The sequence below is a fragment of the Moschus berezovskii genome, chromosome 8, assembly GCF_049115385.1.
Source record: "Moschus berezovskii isolate FMDL1 chromosome 8, NW_MosBer_1.0, whole genome shotgun sequence".
Lineage (NCBI taxonomy): Eukaryota > Metazoa > Chordata > Mammalia > Artiodactyla > Moschidae > Moschus > Moschus berezovskii.
In genome coordinates this window covers 96,617,907-96,639,219 of record NC_142467.1, presented here as the reverse complement: position 1 = coordinate 96,639,219, position 21,313 = coordinate 96,617,907, and the positions used below count along the sequence as shown (strand labels likewise).

Sequence of the window (21,313 nt, the reverse complement as noted above, 5' to 3'; positions counted from 1 at the left end):
TGTGGTGGGTGGGGGGGAGTCATCGCCCCTGGAGGCTTCCCGGGTGGCTCTAGTGGCAAAGAATCTGCCTGCCAATGCAGGAGACACAGGAGATGTGGGTTCAATCCCTGGGTCGGGAAGATTCCCTGAAGAAGGAAATGGCAACCCATTCCAGTATTTTTGCCTGGGAAATCCCATGACAGAGGAACCTGGCGGGCCACAGTTCATGAAGTGGGAAAGAGTCGGACACACAAGCATGCACATGGGCATGAATTACATGAGTCTCTGAGATAAAGCTTTGATCAGAGGCAGGAGCCAAGATTCATTTTCTCATTTATTGATGCTCCCTAGGGCTGCCAAGAAGGTTCACAAAATCCCCTATCTTTGAGGCAGCTCACCTGGGGTAAAAATACAAATAAATCAAACAGCTCCATCCCTGAGTTGCCGGGCCTTGGTTAGGGAGGGCGATGGCGGTCAGATCACGGGTCCAAGGAACTCAGATTTTGGAGCGGAAGCAGACTTGGTGAGGTCCACGGGTGAGGGGTTGCAGCGAGGTTGGAGCGAGTCTCCCCGTGCAGTTACTGGCTTGGGCTGTGGGTGGCGCCATGGTTATTGCTAGAGTTGGGGCGGGGGGAGGAAGGGATTCACGGTGGTGGGCGGAGCCAGGAAGGTGAGCGGCTCAGGCGATTGGACAAGTGTCAGTGGGCGCGGCTCTGGGCCAGGGGCAAGGTCAGCAGCTGAGCCTCTTCTCACAGATCCAGTTGTCGTTCTCGTTGTCACACGGCGCGTCGTTCCACATCCCCGTGCGGAGCATCATGATACAATCCTCGCGCCCCATAGAGTCGTTGGGCTCGCCCCGATTCCAGTGGCTGCAGTGGTTTGGCAGGGGAGAGGGGGTTTGCTGAAAAGCTAGGCCTTTCCGAGTTCTAGCCTGTTTATTACTTGGGTCTAACCCTCACATCCTGAGAATCAACCTAAGTATGCACCTTGGTGTATAACTTTCTCAGCCCAGAATTTAACCCTAGTCAGTTCCTGGGGCCTGGCCCGCCCAGCCCTAAGGAGACCCTATGGCCTGGCCGAAGCACTTCCCCTAGGATCCGAACGGTCAGCCTCCCAGGTCCCTTCTCTCACCTGAAGCTGAGCGCGACTCCGTCCACCCACTGGTAGCCCTGGATCCTGCGCACCTTGCGCACGGCCCTGAGGCCCAGCCAATAACCGCGGCCACGCGTATTCCGACTCAGGAAACCCTGGGCAGTGGGGAAAGCTGAGCCGGCGGCGTCCGCCCTGCCCCGCCCGCTACCACCCCGGGCCACGCCCCCTCGGGTAAACTCAGCCCTCCCCCGCCCGCAGGCAGCCGCGGCTTCGCACCTGCTCTTCCAGGCCTCCGACTATCACCAGGTGCGCGCCGGAGCGCTCGCAGTGCTGCTGTGCCTCCACCCACGTGGCCCGCAGCGTGGAGAAGAAGTAACAGGAACCCTGGAACGGCAGCCACGACTCGGGGCACTCCTTGCAGGAGCCTGCAGGGTGGCGAGGGTCAAAGAGGTGATTTGCTCCCAAGTGGATTGGAGAGGGGGATGTTGGACAACACCCCACCACCCTGGGCCAGGGTTGGAACCACCGAGACCAGGCCAAGGTAAAAGGGCGGGGCCAGGCGGATCAGGGAACCCCGGGCAGGGTCCACTGATCGTCTCCCCTCGCCGCCTTCCCCACTTGCTCACTGTTCCCAAGCCGAACTTGCTCCAGTGCTCGGAAGAGCTCAGTGCGAATGTTCTCACGGTCCCTACCGGCTTCAGCCAGGCTCTGGGTCACTAAGAGGGAGAAGATTATAGCTAGGGTCAGGATCAAGGGTAAGATCATAATTAGTTAAGGTCAGCGTCCACGTCCGTGGTCAGTGCCAAGGTGACGAATGACATTACTGTCAAAACTGTTAGAGCTGGGTAGGGTGCCTGTTGTGGTTGGGGTTAGGACTTGCAGTTAAGGTTAGAGTCCACAGGTCAGGGTCAGGATGAGGGACACGATTTGGGTCAATGGTCCAGATCACAGGATAGGTGTGTGGGGGGGTCACAGAAGGGTCCAGAGTGAATCAAGTTTCGGGTAACAGCCGGGGTGAGGGGTCAGGGATGGTTCCGCCCTCACCGCGCTCGCTCAGTTCTTTTAGGGCACTCTCCTGCTGCAACAACTTCGACCTTGCCTCTCCAAGCTCGTTGCTGACTGTCTGCAGCTGTGCCTGCGTCCCCAGGCCTGGGGAGGGGGTGAGGTGATGGGAGCGGGACACCTGAGGTCAGCTCGCCCAGCCCCTACGCGCCGCAAGCCCCGCTCCCACTCGCCTCCTCCAATCCCGGCCCCAAGTCCCGACCCCTCGCCCCCCGCCCGCCACCACCGTCTCACTCACAGCAGCTATTGCACCCTCGGACCTCCTCCTTCAAGATACCCAGCACCGCCGTCTGTTTGGAAGCTGGAACGATTCCACGCCCGCCCGCACACACGCCAGGTCACCGTCGGGGACTTCCAGGACCGCACCCAACTCCAGGGCCAGCCCCGCGGACCGTGGGATCCCCGCGCTCCCGCCCACTACTCCGACACCGGGGTCCGAGACCCTTCTGCCCCCGGATTCTGGCAAGAGCCTCTGTTCCCTCCGTACCGTTTGTACTCAGCAGGTCTTGGTGGCCAAACAGCGCCCTGCGCTCGGTGGACGCTGCGGAGAGAAGGGGACTCGAAAACTCTCCCCTCGGCCCCTGGGAGTGCGGGGACCCGCGTCATGGGGTGCACAGAAGGGGGCGGACAGACGTGCAGCGCACGGGATGCGCGCACACCGACAGAGGACAGGCACGGCGCACGGGCGCACGGGCTCGCGCACGTGGGTGCGCGCACTCAGACCCAGGCAGGGGTTCCGGATCTGGCTAGTGTGCCCTGGGGCGCAGAAAACGTCTATGTTCTCTGGCGGGGGGCGGTGCACACGCCATCTCCCATCATCCAGTCACTCACCCTTGGAAAACAGGACGCTGAGAATGAGGGTCCACAGGACTGTGATGACCACGAGAGCCAAGACCAGGAAGAGCGGTCTCTGTCCCCAGCGCCCCGAGTGCCCTGGGATAACACAGACGGACTCCTGAGCTCCTCCCTGGATCCTTGGTCTCCGAGGACTGAGCCCCAGTCACTTGGGTTTCTCCCAGGTAACAGATTCAGAGAGGTGCAGTAACTTGCCTGTGGTCACACAGCCTCTAAGCGGCAGAGTTGGAATTTGAAACCAGGTCCAGCTGACTCTAGGATCGGTGGTGTCTTTCCTGCACCCACTACATAAGCTCTCTTGTGACTGATCCTCTCCCTTCCCCCATGTATGCGTGCGTGTGTGCCAAATCGCTTCACTCTTGTCTGACTCTTTGCAACCCTATGGATGGTAGCCTGCCAGGCTCCTCTGTCCAGACAAGAATACTGGAGTGGGTTGCCATGCCCTCCTCCGGGGAATCTTCCCAACCTAGGGATGGAATGAACCCGTGTCTCTTGCGTCTCCTGCATTGGCAGGGGGGTTCTTTACCACTACTGCCACCTAGGAAGCCCCTCCCTTCCCCATCAAACCCTAAACCACTGGCCAGAGAGGGACCCAAGGGGACCTCTGAGGCAGCCCCATTGCTCATACCTCCAGGGACCTCTTCCTGCCTGCCGTCCCACTTGCTGTACCCAGCAGTGTCCATGGTGAGCAGATGCCTAGCTCTGGGAGTAGATACAAAAGTAGTCCCATCCCTCCCCCACCGTACCCACCCTCTTCCTTCCTTCCCATCTTCCTGGTCTCAATTCCTGGTACTGAGAACCACGGACCAATCACAGAGATGGACCCTTGCTGGGCTGGGCTGGGCCAGGCTGGAGTAAGGGAGGGGTGGGGAGGGGAAGTGGGGAGTTGGGGGGGGTAGCAAAAGTGGGGAGGGAGGGGTGGGGAGTGAAGTGTGTGTGCACGTGTGTGTTTGCGTGTGTGCCAATCCGGCCTCCAGGGCCTGGTTGCAGCAGCAGCATCTCCAGGCTGCTCATCCCGGCTGGACCATCACCACATACACACTCCAGTCACACTCCCCAGAGTGTGCTAGGGCTTCGCTTTCCAGCCCCGTCTGCATCTCCTATAGGTCTGGCACCAATCTTCCTTCAGAGCGAGGTTGAACCCAGTCAAGTTCAAGGCCGCTCCCTTCTGGTCCCTGAGAAAGCCCCTTCAGGTGTGCCCCCCACTCTACCCCCACCCCCCACCCCACCCGGTGCCAGCTGCTCACCCCTTTTGAGCTCTGCTGCAGGTGCCAGCTAGAAGTTGCCTCTGACCTGAGCTTCATTCAGTCCTCTTTGGCCAGAAGGGAGAACATTGCCGATTGTTGAGGGGCAGTCAGCTAAGCTTCTGGACTCTACAATTGGGTGTGTATGCATAGGGTATCCATATGCAACTTCTGGAAGCCTCTTTTTCTCCTCTGTGTAAAGGGGGACAATGACAAGACCTCCCTCCAAGGAATGCTGTGATAAAGAAATGAAGTAATATGTGGCAAGCCTTGACACCATCCCCAGGCACAAAACCCTCCAAATGTCATTCATTCTTTCAACTAACATTGGACACCTACCACGTGCCAAGGAACTGAAGCCATGTCAATGCCCCAAAGAAGCAAATTCCTTTTCCCTGGAGTTAACATTCCAGTAGGAGCTTCCCTGATGGCTCAGTTGGTAAAGAATCCACCTGCAATTCGGGAGACCTGGGTTCAGTTCCTGGGTTGGGAAGATCCCCTGGAGAAGGGAAAGGCTACCCACTCCAGTATTCTGGCCTGGAGAAATCCATGGACAGTCCATGGGGTCTCAAAGAGTTGGACACAACTGAGCGACTTTCACTTTTCACTTTCAGGTTGTGGGAACAGCCAACAAGGAACATAATCAAAAGATAAGCTGAATAGCATAGTGGCTCTAGTCCCCCCACCACTGATATGGACCAATGTCAGGGACATTTGTGGTTGGGGTCAGTCGGTGGGGGTGCTCCTGGTATCTCGTGAATGGAGGCCAAAGACGGGGCTCGACATCCTACAATGCACAGGACAGGCCCCCACAGCAAAGGCTGATTGGCCCCCAATGTTCATATGCTGACGGTAAGGACTCTAACATTGTGTTTTCAAAAGGCACAAGTAGGACTTCCCTGGTGGTACAGTGGATGGGAATCCACCAGCCAATGCAGGAGACCTGGGTTTGACCCCTGGTTCAGGAAGATTCCACATGCCAAGGAGTAATGAAACCCGTGTGCCACAACTACTGAGCCCGAACGCTGCAACTACTGAAGTCCGCACAGCCTAGAGCTAGAACCCAGAGCCTAGGCAACAAGAGAAGCCACTGCAATGAGAAGCCTGCACACAGCAACTAGAGAGTTACCACCACTCGCTTCAACGAGGGAAAAGCCCCTGCAGCAACGAAGACCCAGCGCAGCCAAAAATAAATAAATAAATACATTTTTTTTAAAACACTTTTTTAAAAGTCACAAGCACACTGAACTTATTTACAAAACAGGAACAGGCTTCATAGTCTTAAAGAACAAGCTTATGGTTACCAGAAAGGAAGGGTGGGGGAAGGGATAGTTAGGGAATTTGCGATTATTTACACACTGCTATATTTAAAATGGTTAACCAACAAGACCTACTGTGCACCACAGGGAACTCTGTAACGACCTAACTGGGGAAAGAATTTGTGAAAGAATAGATTTATGTACATGTATACCTTAATCACTTTTCGGTAAGTTTGAAACTAACACAACATTGTGAATCAACTGTACTCCTCTATAAAATAAAAAAAGTAGTTAAAATATAAAAGAAACAACAAAAAAGTCACAAGTGCTACAAAAGAAAAGGAAGACCAATCAAGTTGGACAAGGAGCCCCCGAGTGCCAGGCTGGAGCACTGACCAGCAAGTAAGGTGGCCTGGGTGGGCCTCGCTGAAAAGAAAAAAAAAAAAATTTTTTTTTTGGTAAGGAGCACTTCTTGCATTTTAGCCCCCCCTTACAGTTGCAGTTACATACTCTACCTTCTCACATCCTCCCAACAACCCTCAGAAATAACAAACCTTATCCACCTTGTGTTTAAAATTGTTATTTCATTCCTATTCTCTCACCTTGTCCCAGGCAGGAATGAGAGAGAATTACATGATCAGATAAAATGAAAAGAGAAGTTATTTTTTTAAGGAAGATACTCATTAGTGTAACCTAGAGTCATGTGTTCTGCACCAACTCCCAAAGGTCCCCAGTGAGACTCAGCCCCAGGTGCCCACAGCAGTACCTGCACCCGAGCACATCCATTTTCCCTTCCCTCTCCTATCCTCACATTCCTCCAGGGGCTTCTAGAACCACCTCCCAGGTAAACTACAAGTCCTCTAATCCTTAGGCTCTGCTTCTGGGGTGACCCAAAGACTCCGTGGCTGTTTCAAGAGACCTGCAGAGTAACACGTTCAGCCTGGCAGGGTTCCATAAGAGGTAGCTGCTTTTATTTTTGCTGTTGATATTGTTATTATAATCTTTCTATGACTGGCCATCCAAGACCAACTGAAAACTCTAGTTAAATGGATTATCCATGTTCAGGGAGAGAAAGGGTCTTAGAAATGTTGATTTTAACCTGTTTTCTTGTTTTTGTTGTGCAGTGGCTCTGTCGTATCCAACTCTGAGGCCCCATGAACTGCAGCCCACCAGGCCCCTCTGTTCCCCATTATGCCCCAGAGTTTGCTCAAATTCATGTCCATTGAGTCGGTGATGCTACCTAACCATCTCAGCGTCTGCTGCGCCCTTTGCCGTTTGCCTTCAATCTCTTCCAGCATCAAAGTCTTTTCCAAAGAGTCAGCTCTTTGTATCAGGTGGCCAAAGTATCAGAGTTTCAGCTTCAGCATCAGTCCTTTCAATAAATATTCAGGGTTGATTGAATGCACTGACTGGTTTGATCTTCTTAAACAGCCCAAGGGACCCTGCAAAAGTCTTCTCCAGCACCACAATTTGAAAGCATTCTTGGTGATAACTAAAAGGAGGATTATCAGAGTGATGATAAAACTGGATTGCTGGGTCTTCTGTGATGGCTCAAGTGGTAAGGAGTCCACCTGCCAACCCAGGAGACACGAGTTCAAGTCCTGGTCTGGGAAGATCCCACATGCTACACAACTACTAGGCCAGTGCGCCACCACTATTGAGTCCATGCTCTGCAAGGAGAGAGCCAGCCCCACTTGTCCCAGCTAGAGAAAGCACACCCAGCAAAGAAGACCCAGCACAGCCAAAAGCAAGTGAATTAAAAAAAACAAAACTGGATTTCTTCTACTTCACAGGAAGGAATCGCAAATTCAGACAGGAAAGGAAGTTCACCCAGGATTTAGCCAAAACGTGTCTGTGCCCTAATCCAAAGCCATGTTCCTCCTGCCACACAGCCAATTCTCTTAGTTACCGTGCAAGACTGAAACATCCGGCCCAAATCTTACCCCTTTCCTACATGAAACCCTGCATTGTGACTTTGCTACTCCTCCCCTCAAGTGGAATCAATTTCCTCTCAGAATCTAGAACACCCGCCGTGACTTGCTTTGACCAATGGATGTGCAGAAGCACTGCCATGTGAACTCAGAGTCCGGGGGCGCCTGTGTGTTTCGCGGCTTCCACCCACGTGCTCCTGGCGAGCTGCGGGTCTCCGGGTTAGAGAGCCTGACTTCGCTGGGTGAGGATGAGAGGCCGCGTGGAGGAGAAGGCGGTCCCCGTGGCCTCCAGCAAGAAAAATCCTCTTGGCTCGTCCAGCCAGTCCAACTGTCACCCCAGTGCAACAACCCAACTGATTCTAGGCAAGACCAGGAAAGGAGTCACCCGGTAAACCCCTGGAGTCCTGAAAAATAACAAATCAGGTTTAAGACCCAAGAAGTAGGGTGATTTATCTTGCATAGACAGCAAATGAATATGTGCCATGTGTATATGGCAGGAAGTATATACACTATTCTATACTATTTCACCAAGGAATGAAGGGAAAATGAAACAGGGTAAGCAGGAAGTGATTTGGGGTAGCTGTTTTAGGACAGTCAGGAAGGGGTCTTCCGAAAATGCAACATTTCTTTGGAAAGTTTTTTTTACAGTTCTTACCTCAGGCTAACATAGTGTTATCGTGTGACCCAGCAGTTTCCAAGAAAAATGAAAACATACATCCACATAAAAAGTTTCACATGAATGATCACAGCAGCATGACTCATAGTAACCAAAAAGTGGAACTAAGCCAACTGTCCACCAACTGATAAGTGAATAAACACAGTGGGGTACATTTAAACAATGAAATGTCACAGCCATAAAAAGAATGAAATCTTAATACATGCTATGATGTGGGTGAAACATTCAAAACATTATGTTCAAAACAATGTTCAAAACCATTATGCTAAATGAAAGAAGCCAGTATAAAAGACCATATATGACTCCACGTGTAAGAAATATCCAGAATAGGCAATTCTGTGGAGGCAAAAAATAGATTGGCAATTGCCTAAGGCTAGGAGTGGGGCTTCCCAGGTGGTTCAGTGGTAAAGAATGCACCTGTCAATGCAGGAGGCTCAGGTTCAATCGCTGGGTTGGGAAGACCTCCTGACAAATGAAATGGCAACCCATTCCAGTATTCTTGCCTGGGAAATCCCATGGACAGAGGAGCCTGGTGTGCTATAGTCCATAGGGTTGGAAAGAGTCGGACATGACTTAGCAACTAAACAACAACAAAGGCTAGGAGTGACTGGGGGGAAAGTGGAGGGTGATGGTTACATCACCCTTAATTTTAGGGATTATGAAAAGTTCTTACATTGGTTATGACGATGGATGCACGATTGTGTGAATATAATAAAAGCCATTGCATCGCAAGAGTGAATTGTATGGTATGTGAACAATATTTCAATTAAGCTAGAAAGAGAGAGAGAGGAAAGAGTTAGGGAGGGAGGGAGGACTCGAGGAAAGAAGGAAGAAAGGCAGGGGCAACATTTAAGCACAGATCCAAAAGAAACAAGGGAATAGGCTCAACATATCGGATGAAGCACATTTCAACCAAAGGGAATAGCAGGTGCAAAATCTTCAATATTTACTCTAATTTATTTAACAAACATTCATTTAACACCTCCTAAGTGCCAGACCCAGTCTGAGGAGCTGTAGATGTCAAAAAGGAGCAGCTGCAATTTCTGCCCTCATAGAAGTCACACGTGAAACTAAGAATTCCAATTACTATGTTACTAGAACAAAATGTTCCATAAACTCATTTCATTTTCTAATCAATGACTTTCTCTCCTACTTTCCTAATTCGCAAGCTCAGATTTTTCCCTTCTCTCTCTTGAGTTGTCCAAGAATCTTTAGTGACCCTAAAAACCAAAGGGGAGGAGACTGAGCAGAAAGGCTTCCACCCCAAATGGAGACGGACTTTTTCAGCCCACTTTTGCAGTTCCTTTCCAAACCAGGCAGTGGCGCTATTGAAGACCGGTCTCTATAGGTTGACCAACGAGATAGGCAGCCTTCTGGATCCAGGTACCCAGAAGCCAAAGCTGTCTCTTTGCACTCACTCTCACCAAGGGACGTGTGGGCTGAGGTGCAGACCGATATTCACCATGCCAGGAACTCATTATCTTAAGCTTCACTCAAACTCTTTGAATAGATATTTAACGACTGACTACTCTGGCCTCTCCTAAATTCCTTTAACAAATATTTCTTGAGTGCCTACCGTGTACCATGCCCTGTGGAAGGCCAAGTCATGGCAAATAAGACAGCCAACCCCAGCTCAGTTGGATCTACATCTAAATATTTGAAAAGCAAAACGTTGGGGGAAATATCCAGGTAGAAAGGATTTCTTAGTCAAAATATAGAGAAGACAAAAGAATGATTAATAAATTAAGCTATTTTGATCTATTGTTTATTATTTATTTGGCTTTAAAATTTTTTAAATTATTTTAAAAATTTTTTATCTGTTTATTATTTGTTTGGCTGTGTCTGTTCTTAGTTGTGGCATATGGATCTTCATTGCGTCATGTGGGATCTCTTATTGCAGCGCACAGACTCTCTAGTTGTGGAGTGAGGGCTCAGCAGTTGCTCCTGGGCATGTGGGACCTTACTTGCCGGACTAGAGATCAAACAGAAGTCCCCTGCCTTGGGAGGCGGATTCTTAACCACTGGACCACCAGGAAAGTCCCTAAACTACATTTTCAGAAATTCAACTTTTATTTGGGTCATAATTCCTTAAGAAACTGTGTTCCCCAGATCTTTCAGTATATTACCATATAAGCACACACAGCAGTGGGGTTTTAAAAAGTTATTTTAATTGCTGTTCTATTTTTGTTGTACCTTTATATCCATTCCAGCCTTACCTTAGATATACCCCATGGGCTCGTCTGATTCTAAAAAATAGGTTCTGTTTTGTTCTTTCTACTATTTTTGGTTTAAAGACATGGTGTTATTTACTAGTTGAGTCAAACTTCCTGTGTTTAAATCCCAAATATACCCTTTACGAGATGTATTGGGTTGGCCAAAAAGTTCCTTTGGTTTTAAAAGTAAAGCTTAAAGACATAGTTTCATATTTTTACCAAGAACTTTATTGAACAACATATTCACCATTTTGTGTCACTACCTTCGGCCATTTTTCAGGCAACTTCATAGTTCCATCTTCCCAAAACTTATCTCTTTTTGGCAAAAAAATATTCCAGGTGCTTTTTACAGTCTTCCAGGGAATTGAAAATTTTCCATTAAGAAAGTTTTGTAAAGACTGAACCAAATGGACATCTGAAGGTTCAATGTCTGGCGAATACGGCAGATAAATCAGAAATTCCTGGTCAAGCACTTATAGTTTTTGCCTGGTCATCAAAGAAACATGTGGTCTTGTGTTATCCTGATGGAAGATTATGGGTTTTCTGTTGACTAATTCCTGATGCTTTTCATGGAATGCTGCTTTCAGTCCAGTTGGGAGAAGTAGTTGTTGGAATTAATTGTTTGGTTTTCCAAACGGAGCTCATAGAAAGGACTCCCTTCCAATCCCACCATATACACATCCTTGCCTTCTTTGGATGAAAACTGGCCTTTGCTGTAATTGATAGTAATTCATTTCACTTGCCCCCAAATCTATTCCATTCCACATTATTGATTATCACACAGTATCCACTTTTCATCACCTATCACAATTTGTTTGAAAAATGGAATCGTTTCAGACTTCCCTAGTCATCCGGTGGTTAAGAATCCACTTGCCCATGTGGGGGAAATGGGCTCGATCCCTGGTCTGGGAAGATCTCACATGTCATGGAGCAACGAAACCCAATCACCACAACTATTGAGCCCCCGTGCTGCCAGTACTGAAGCCCTAGAGCCCATGCTCTGCCACAAGAGAAGCCATGGCAAAGAGAAACCTGTGTCCCACAATGAAGACTCAGCATAGTCAAAAATAAATAAATATTTTTAAAAAATTCTACTGTCATTTAAAACAATGAAACATTTTTTTTTACGTTTCAGTAGAGAATTGCATGGGGGCTTCCCTGGTGGCTCAGAGGTTAAAGCATCTGCCTCCAATGCAGGAGACCTGTGTTCGATCCCTGGGTCGGGAAGATCCCCTGGAGAAGGAAATGGTAACCCACTCCAGTATTCTTGCCTGGAGAATCCCATGGATGGAGAAGCCTGGTAGGCTACAGTCCACGGGGTCGCAAAGAGTCGGACACGACTGAGCGATTGAACAGAACAGAACAGAACAGAGAATTGCATGTGGAAATAGAGTAAAGAAAGTTTTTGCCCGTTAACTTACTTGGAACCCAAACATCAAAGTGATTAACATAACCAAGCTGGTGAGAATGATTTTCAACACTTAACTTGAATACTTTGAGTATATTGGCTATCTCTCATGTGGTATAACATTGATTATTCTCAAGGAATGTATTGATTTGATTGATATCAATTTCAACTGATCTACCTGACTATGGAACAATGTTCAGCAAGAAATCTCCAGCACAAAACTTCGCAGACCACTGTTGACACAGCACCTTCTCCATACACTGCATAAATCTCTTGCATTTCAGTTATGTTTTTTGTTGTTATTCAGTCACTAAGTCATGTCCAACTCTTTGCAACTCCATGGACTGAAGCACACCAGGCTTCCCTGTCCTTCACTGTCTCCTGCAGTTTGCTCAAACTCATGTCTTTGAGTCAGTGATGCTATCCAACTATCTAATCCTCTGTTGCCCCCTTCTCCTCGTGCCCTTAATCTTTCCCAGCATCAAGGTTTTTTCCAATGAGTTGGCTAAAAGAGTTGCCTTTTTACCTTTCTTGAAATAATAAAGCATAGTACGCTAAAAATGTTGCTTTCTTTCCTTCCACCTTCAATATAAATTGGCCACACAAAAATTCACCAATTTTGATAAGTTTTTTAAAATACATGCTGATATGACAGCTGTCACAATACAATCTAACAAAATTGTTTCAAATGAAGTTAAAGACACCTCTTGAGAAACCTGTATGCAGGTCAGGAAGCAACAGTTAGAACTGGACATGGAACAACAGACTGGTTCCAAATAGGAAAAGGAGTACGTCAAGGTTGTATATTGTCACCCTGCTTATTTAACTTCTATGCAGAGTACATCATGAGGAACGCTGGGCTGGAAGAAGCACAAGCTGGAATCAAGATTGCCAGGAGAAATATCAATAATCTCAGATATGCAGATGACACCACCCTTATGGCAGAAAGTGAAGAGGAACTCAAAGGCCTCTTGATGAAAATGAAAGAGGAGAGTGAAAAGGTTGGCTTGAAGCTCAACATTCAGAAAACAAAGATCATGGCATCTGGTCCCATCACTTCATGGGAAATAGATGGGGAAATAGTGGAAACAGTGTCAGACTTTATTTTGGGGAGCTCCAAAATCACTGCAGATGCTGATTGCAGCCATGAAATTAAAAGACACTTACTCCTTGGAAGGAAAGTTATGACCAACCTAGATAGCATATTATAAAGCAGAGACATTACTTCGCCAACCAAGGTCCGTCTAGTCAAGGCTATGGTTTTTCCCGTGGTCATGTATGGATGTGAGAGTTGTACTGTGCAGAAAGCTGATTGCCGAAGAATTGATGCTTTTGAACAGTGGTGCTGGAGAAGACTCTTGAGAGTCCCTTGGACTGCAAGGAGATCCAGCCAGTCCATCGTAAAGGAGATCAATCCTGGGTGTTCATTGGAAGGACTGATGCTAAAGCTGAAACTCCAATACTTTGGCCACCTCATGCGACAAGTTGACTCACTGGAAAAGAGTCTGATGCTGGGAGGGATTGGGGGCGGGAGGAGACAGAGACGACAGAGAATGAGATGGCTGGATGGCATCACCGACTCGATGGACATGAGTTTGAGTGAACTCTGGGAGTTGGTGATGGACAGGGAGGCCTGGCGTGCTGTGATTCATGGGGTCGCAAAGAGTCGGACATGACTGAGCAACTGAACTGAACTGAAGAACCACTAGAGCCATCTTATGGAAGAAAATGAATGAATCTTTTGGCCAAACCAATACAATCTTAAAACAATCAATGAGTCTTCTTATGACTCAGTTCCCCATCTATAAAATGGGAGAGTAAAATTAATAATTTCTACTTCTTCAGACTGTTATGAGCTTATGAGTTAATATGTATAAAAGTTCTTTAAAACTCATGGCTATTCTTATTTTTATTCAATTATTTCAACTTTAATTTTAAAAAAAATCCCCTAGTCTTACTTTCTTTTGGTTTATTTTGGCTTTTAAAAAACTAATTTGTCTTTTTAAAAACTAATTGGTTGACCCAGCAACCAATGTCCTGGATGTTTATCCGAGAAAAAAGAAAAAGTATGTTCACCCAAAATTTGTGTACAAATGTTTATAGCAGCATTGTTTATAACAGCCATTAAGTGGAAACAACCCATCAAAAAAACTAACTTGTCAAGTGAGATTCTTAATTCCTTCATTTTCCGTCCTTTGTTAATGGATTGAACCATCCTTTCAATCCACCCTTCCCCCTAACTCCTCTCTCTTACTTCCACACATCCCCCTCGCCTTAGTTTAAAAAAAAAAGTCTTCACATTTTTATCAGAGAACTCCTTTTGCTTCTCACTGAATCTCATTGTGACTCCCCCCATGCCCCGCTCATTGTGGCTTTTGATCCTGTTCCCTGACTCCTGCAGATTTTGAGTATCAGTATGTATTGACTCTTCTGGTTTGCTTTTCTATACATTGTATCCTTTTTCCATCTTTTTCTATGAGATGGTTTAGGTGTTTTTTTTTTTTTCTTTATTAACTTAGAGAAGTTCTGTAGGTAGAGATACAAAGGCAAGTAGCATTTCCTAGGTAATGGAGGGTTCTTTCCATTTTCCTTGTGATGGTTTCCATTGCTCATTAATGAATAAGAAGAACCTGATGGGCACTCACTCTGAAACAAACGAGTAATAAACCACTTGCATAGGTGGCCATGGTCTAGATCCCAGTGCCCTAGGTTGATAAGAAGCAGAAACCACTTGAGATATATTGCTCTGGGACATTTCTGTAACTTACATACATACAACACCACCAAGGATGTGTTACATATGCAAGGGTGTCTATCACCCATTCAGAGAGGCTGGCCATGGTGCTGAGCTGGGGAGGAAGGTTAGACATTAAAAGTCAACAGTCAGACTTCCCTGGTGGCTCTGTGGTTAAGAATCCACCTGCCAATGAAAGGGACATGGGTTTGATCCCTGGTGCAGGGAGATTTCCACATGCCAAAGAGCAACAAAGCTCGTGCGTCCCAACTACAGAGCCTGTGCTCCACAAGAAGAGAAGCCACAGCAATGAGAAGCTCTTGAACCACAAGAGTAGCTCCTGCTCACCACAGAAAGCCCGTGCAAAGCAATGAAGACCCAATGCAGCCAAAAGTTAGTAAAATAAAGTTTTAAAGAGTCAACCGTCCTGGGGAATTCACTGGTGGTCCAGGGGTTAGGACTTCTCACTTCCACTGCAGTGGGCACAGGTTCAGGAACTAAGATCCCACAATCTGCAGGCTGCTGCTGCTGCTGCTAAGTCGCTTCAGTCGTGTCCGACTCTGTGCGACCCCATGGACTGCAGCCTACCAGGCTCCTCCGCCCACGGGATTTCCAGGCAAGAGTACTGGATTGGGTTGCCATTGCCTTCTCTGACAAGCTGCATGGGGTGGCCAAAAAACAATGGTAACGACAACAGCAGAAGTCAGCAGGGCTCAGAGGCTGTGCAGGGCTGACGAAGATTGCTGTCCACAAGATGGGAGGTTCCCACTCTTCTTCCTAGAAGTCCCCTGGTTCTGAGATGCACAAGGCTTATCTTGCCTTTGTCATCAGAAATGGAACCTGAATCAACAGGGGCTGACAGCTGCCTTACCAGCAGGAGGTTACAGAGGGGCAGGACTTTCTGGGAGGGTGCACCCTCCTTCTAGGGCTCTCAAGGACAGCAGAACTCAAGATGGTTGAGGGCTCAGTAGGAGGAAACGGAAGGGAAAAAACCCACAAGCGTTGCACAATCTCATTAGACTATGTTCTTGGGAAGGGATCTAGAAGGAATGGATTTGTCAGCCATTATGGAGGGCATTGTTATTTATTTTTGGCTGTTTTGGATCTTTGTAAAGAATCTGCCTGCAATGCAGGAGACATAGGTTCAATCCCTGCGTTGGGAAGATCCCCTCGAGAAGGGAATGACAACCCACTCCAGTATTCTTGGCCTGGAAAACCCCTTGGACAGAGGAGCCTGGTGGGCTACAGTCCATGGGGTTGCAAAGAGTCGACACGACTGAGCAGCTGACACACACATATCGGGGGCATTAGAGGAAGTTTTCTGGAAGAGGTGGCGTTGGAACAGGACCACCAAGAACTTGTGCACTGCTGACAGAGAAAGGATCAGTCCACCAGAGAGAGGGCACAGCCAAGGCTAAGGCAAGGAGGCAGGAAAGTGGATCTCTGTTGTACATTCCTGTAGCTGAGGCTACTTTGGGGGAGTGGCGTTAGAAGAGGGGAGATGTGCACCGTTACCAGGCAACCAGACGGCTGGCTGCCCACTCCCTGTCCCGTGCTCAGAATTTTCCCACAGGGGGAAATTCAAAGGGAAGGGAGGTCCCAGGTACAAGACCAGCCACAGCCCTCTAACTTCTAGCCCTGTCCCCCACCCAGGGAAGGGAATGGAGACTCATCCTGGGAGTGGGAAATAGAGAGAACAAGGAGATGCGAAACATGTGACCAGGGAATTGAAAACAATGTGATGACTCTAGGAAGCACAGGGGACTCGGAGAAACCCTAGAAACAACTGACTCAGCCTGGAGGATCCGGTGGGGCTTCCGGGAGGAGGTGTTACCTGAAGAAAAAACAGAATTATTCCAGAGGATGAAAGAGCATGATATTACTATTTGCTAAGACTGGGAGGCGAGAGGGCATAGGACTCTTCAGAGAAGCTGAGACTACCTCAGAGTGGTAATCTGAGGCTGGGGTTCCAGTTGGGGCCAGATTGTACAAGGACTTGGATCGTGGAGACAGGGGTTTGGATTAGTGTGGGAGGAAGGTGAAAGTCAGACTTCCCCAGGTGGCTGGCTCAGCGGTAAAGAATCTGCCTACAATGCAGGAGACGCAGGAGGCTCCGGTTTGATCCCTGGATTGGGAAGATCCCCTGGAGGAGGGTGTGGCAATCCACTCCAGTATTCTTACCTGGAAAAGCCCAAGGATATAAGAGACTGGTTAGCTACGGTCCATAGGGTCACGAAGAGTCTGAAGCGACTGAGTTCGCAAGGTGAAAGTCACAAGGTTCAGTCCCAAGGCCAAGACCACTCTGTGATTTCCATTCTTGCTAAAGACGAGAAGCTCGCTATTGACCAGGGTACCTGGTTTGGTGCAAAGCATATCTTATGCTTTGGTGGCTGATGTTACTTTTGGCTTTGCCTTTTTATTATTAAAAAAACTAAGCATGTACAAAGGTTAAATATGAAAACCCCCTTGCCTTCTATTCAGCTTCCTCGGGTACTGACTTCTTTGTGTTTCTGAGATCTTCCTCAGTTCAGTTCAGTCGCTCAGTCATGTCTGACTCTTTGCGACCCCATGAATTGCAGCACGCCAGGCCTCCCTGTCCATCACCAACTCCTAGAGTCCACCCAAACCCATGTCCATCGAGTCGGTGATGCCTTCCAGCCATCTCATCCTCTGTCATCCCCTTCTCCTCCTGCCCCCAATCCCTCCCACATCAGGGTCTTTTCCAATGAGTCAACTTTTCGCATGAGGTGGCCTAAGTATTGGAGTTTCAGCTTTAGCATCAGTCCTTCCAGTGAACACCCAGGACTGATCTCCTTAAGAACGGACTGGTTGGATCTCCTTAAGAATGGACTGGTTGGATCTCCTTAAAAGTAAATAAATTATAGCTGATAGTCTCACATACCCACTCTGGTCTTATTTATCTCCTTCCTTCCCCAAAGAAGATGCCCTCCCAAGCTTTGTGTTTCTCATATTAAATCATATCTGAATCATGTGTGCATTTAAACAATGTATCGAATTGTTTCACACATCTGAAAATTTTGTCTAAACAGTATCATGTGGGCTACATCCTTCCACAATTTATTTTTGACCTTTCCACATTGCAGTTACAAAATATATCTATTCAATGCTCATTCTTCTTTAAAAAAATAAAGATAAACACACAAAAAAAAACAAATGCTGAGGTAAACAAAGAACAGGATAAAAATTTCTTCATTTGATAAGTGAGAATTTCTGGAAACCCACAGAAATGTCTTACTTGTGAATTAACACAACATTATAAAGCAGCTATAGGGCTTCCTCAGTGGCTCAGTGGTAAAGAATACACCTGCAAGGCAGGAGACTTAAGAGGCTCAAGTTCAGTGCCTGGATTGGGAAGATCCCCTGCAGGAGGGCATGGCAACCCACTCCAGCATTCTTTCCTGGAGAATCCCTTGTGGGTCTAAGTCCCAAGTTGAGTTACATAGTCAACTTATACCATGGGATGAAGCTGAGACCAGGGAATGAGAAATGGAGTATTTCTTGCCATATCAATAAACAAGGGTGTCACAGTCATCAGCAATTGGTGCCTTCCAGGGCAACTGGGAGGAGAACAATACCTGTGATCTGACAGCCGTTAGACTGCAGCCACTCTCCATGGTGAGCCCCAAGGGAGTACAAGATGTGAAAACACAGGCTACTGGCTCCAGATAGCTGAGATGCATAGGAAAGGAATGATTTTCAGTGAGCTTAAACTCTTGCATCTTACCATGCACAGTTAAGCACTAATTCCTTAACCTGGGATATCTGGTTTTCTTTAATGAACAATCATCTTCTGATGTTCAGACTACTGGCCCTTTGTTGCAACACTTCTATATAACCTGGTTCATCTCCTCACCTACTTGGAGCAGCTCTCTCAAGGCTAGTTGATATGCTGCCTCCCAGCCTTGAAGTCCTAAAAATTCCCACTGAATAAAACGGAACTCCTAGTTTTTAGATTTTGACTAATTTTTAAGTCAACAGAAAGTAGAGATGGATGAGAATGGGGTCAGCAACAGCATCTCTGATCTGCCAAGGACCACTGTAAAAAAGAACGTACAGTGAGCCACACCAGTTAATCATTCACTCATTATTTTACTCCTGTTTCTGCTGTTATTATGCTACTGTTGTTCAGTTGCTCAGCTGTGTCCAATTCTCTGAGACCCCATGGACTGCAGCACGCCAGGCTTCCTGTCCTTCACCATCTCCCAGGGCTTGCCCAAACTCATGTCCATTGAGTCAGTGATTCCTTCCAACTATCTCGTCCTCTGTCATCCCCTTTTCCTCCTGTCTTCAATCTTTCCCAGCATCAGGGTCTTTTCTAATGAAAAGAAAGGCTTCTGCACCCATGGGCCCCACAGGGTCCTGCTCAGTTTCAGTCCTGAACATGGAGATAATTTAAAAATCCCTGTTTTATCTTGAGAAAGATAAACAGAGGTGGGGGAATCAGGCTCCCTGAGTTTCAGGCTATATTACAAAGCTACAGTAATCAAAACAGTATGGTACTGGCACAAAAATAGAAATACAGATCAATGGAACAAAATAGAAACTCCAGAGATAAACCCACGCACCTATGGTCACCTAATCTATGATGAAGGAGATAAGAATATACAATGGAGAAAAGACAGTCTCTTCAATAAATGATGCTGAGAAAACTGGACAGCTACATGTGAAAAAAGGAAACTTAGAACACTCCCTAGCACCATATGCTAAAGTAAACTCAAAATGAATCGAAGACCTAAATACAAGATGGGACATTATAAAACTCTTAGAGAAAAACATAGGCAGAACACTCTGACATAAATTGCAGCAAAGTGTTTTTGATATACTTTCTGGAGTGATGAAAATAAAAGCAAAAATAAACAAATGAGACCTAATTTAGCTTAAAGGCTTTGCACAGCACAGGAAACAGTAAACAAAATAAAAAGTAAACCCTGGGAATGGGAGAAAATATTTGCAAAACAAGCAACAGACATGGGATTAATCTCCAAAATATAGAAATAGCTCAGGAAGCTCAATATTAAAAAAAAATCAAAAAATAGCAAGGAACTTCCCTGATGGCACAGTGGATAAAGAATTAACCTACCAATACAGAGAACACAAGTTCAATCCATGGTCCAGGAAGATCCCACATGCTGTGGGACATCTAAGCCCATGTACCGCTACTACCGAGCCTGCACTCTGGAGCCCATGCTCCACACCAAAGAGAAGCCACAGCAATGAGAAGCCTGGGCACTGCAATTAGAGAGTAGTCCCCACTCACTGCAGCTAGAGAAAGGCCAAGTGCAGCAAAGAAGACCCAGCACAGCCAAAAATTAAAAACTTAAATAAAAATAAACTAATTAAAATTTTGAATCAAAAAAATAAAATGGATAGTTAAGAAAGACCTACTGTACAGCACAGGGAACTCTATTCAGTAGTATGTAATGACCAATATGGGAAAAGAATCTTAAAAATAATGGACATACGTGTATGTATAACTGATTCACTTTGCTGTACACCTGAAACTAACACAACATTGTAAATCAACAATATTCCAATAAATTTTAAAAAAAATTCATGTCTCCCCACCTATTTCTGCCACAAACAGAACAAACAAAACCAAAATCCACTAAATTAAGTCGATTTTGCTGCATTGGCATAAGTGGGCACCATTGAGCTGCCCGTCTGAACAAAAGGACAAAAGTAAATTCAGAGAGAGTAATTGGAAGCACCTCGAGAAAAAGGAAGGAAAAGAAAAAGATTTCTGACAGAGTTAAGGTTTATATTGATATCCAGAAATTTCTCAAATAGTATCTAATCAGATCAAATAACAACCTGATTTGTTCTTATAGACATTATATATGTGTTCAGTTCAGTCACTCAGTCGTGTCCGACTCTTTGTGACCGCATGAATCACAGCATGCCAGGCCTCCCTGTCCATCACCAACTCCCAGAGTTCACTCAAACTCATGTCCATCGAGTTGGTGATGCCATCTAGCCATCTCATTCTCTGTCGTCTCCGTCTCCTCCCGCCCCCAATCCCTCCCAGCATCAGACTCTTTTCCAGTGAGTCAACTCGTCGCATGAGGTGGCCAAAGTATTGGAGTTTCAGCTTTAGCATCAGTCCTTCCAATGAACACCCAGGATTGATCTCCTTTAGAATGGACTGGTTGGATCTCCTTGCAGTCCGAGGGACTCTCAAGAGTCTTCTCCAGCACCACAGTTCAAAAGCATCGATTCTTCGGCGATCAGCTTTCTTCACAGTCCAACTCTCACATCCATACATGACTGCTGGAAAAACCATAGCCTTGACTAGACGGACCTTGGTTGGCAAAATAATGTCTCTGCTTTTTAATATACTATCTAGGTTGGTCATAACTTTCCTTCCAAGGAGTAAGTGTCTTTTAATTTCATGGCTGCAGTCAGCATCTGCAGTGATTTTGGAGCCCCCAAAAATAAAGTCTGCCACTGTTTCCACTGTTTCCCCATCTATTTCCCATGAAGTGATGGGACCAGATACCATGATCTTTGTTTTCTGAATGAGTGTGTGTTTAATTCAACTTTCTAAAATTTGGTTTTATGATGTCTATTGGGTTTCCCTGGTGACTCAGATGGTAAAGAATCCACCTGCAATGTGGCAGATCTGGGGTCGATCCTTGGGTTGGGAAGATCCCCTGGAGAAGGGCATGGCAACCCACTCCAGTATTCTTGCCTGGAGAATCCCCATGGATAAAGGTGCCTGGCGGGCTACAGTCCAAGGGGTCACAGAGAATCAGACATGACTGAGCAATTAAGCACAGCACAGAATGAAAATACAGACAAAATCAACAAAGGAAAAAGTTCCTCTGAAATGGAATCAGGAA

The 21,313-nt window shown here is 46.8% G+C and overlaps 1 protein-coding gene across 1 annotated transcript; it reads right to left on the bottom strand.

The window, feature by feature from the left end:
- Nucleotides 1-295: 295 nt before the first annotated feature.
- On the bottom strand, nt 296-3,681 carry CLEC4G (C-type lectin domain family 4 member G). The gene is made up of 9 exons (XM_055430024.2): nt 3,617-3,681; nt 2,965-3,066; nt 2,621-2,674; nt 2,372-2,434; nt 2,116-2,220; nt 1,698-1,787; nt 1,348-1,496; nt 1,111-1,226; nt 296-848 (listed from the first exon to the last, which is right to left on the bottom strand). Exons 1-9 carry the CDS (start codon nt 3,669-3,671, stop codon nt 710-712), a joined length of 873 nt encoding a protein of 290 aa, XP_055285999.1. The 5' UTR covers nt 3,672-3,681; the 3' UTR covers nt 296-709.
- Nucleotides 3,682-21,313: the final 17,632 nt, after the last annotated feature.

Bases quoted from the DNA above. Each gene is read 5' to 3' on its own strand.
- CLEC4G (XM_055430024.2), bottom strand. From the start codon at position 3,671: ATGGACACTGCTGGGTACAGCAAGTGGGACGGCAGGCAGGAAGAGGTC. The intron at 3,067-3,616 runs GTATGAGCAATG...GTGTTATCCCAG, and splicing joins GCAGGAAGAGGTCCCTGGAG to GGCACTCGGGGCGCTGGGGA. The intron at 2,435-2,620 runs GTACGGAGGGAA...GAATCGTTCCAG, and splicing joins AGACCTGCTGAGTACAAACG to CTTCCAAACAGACGGCGGTG.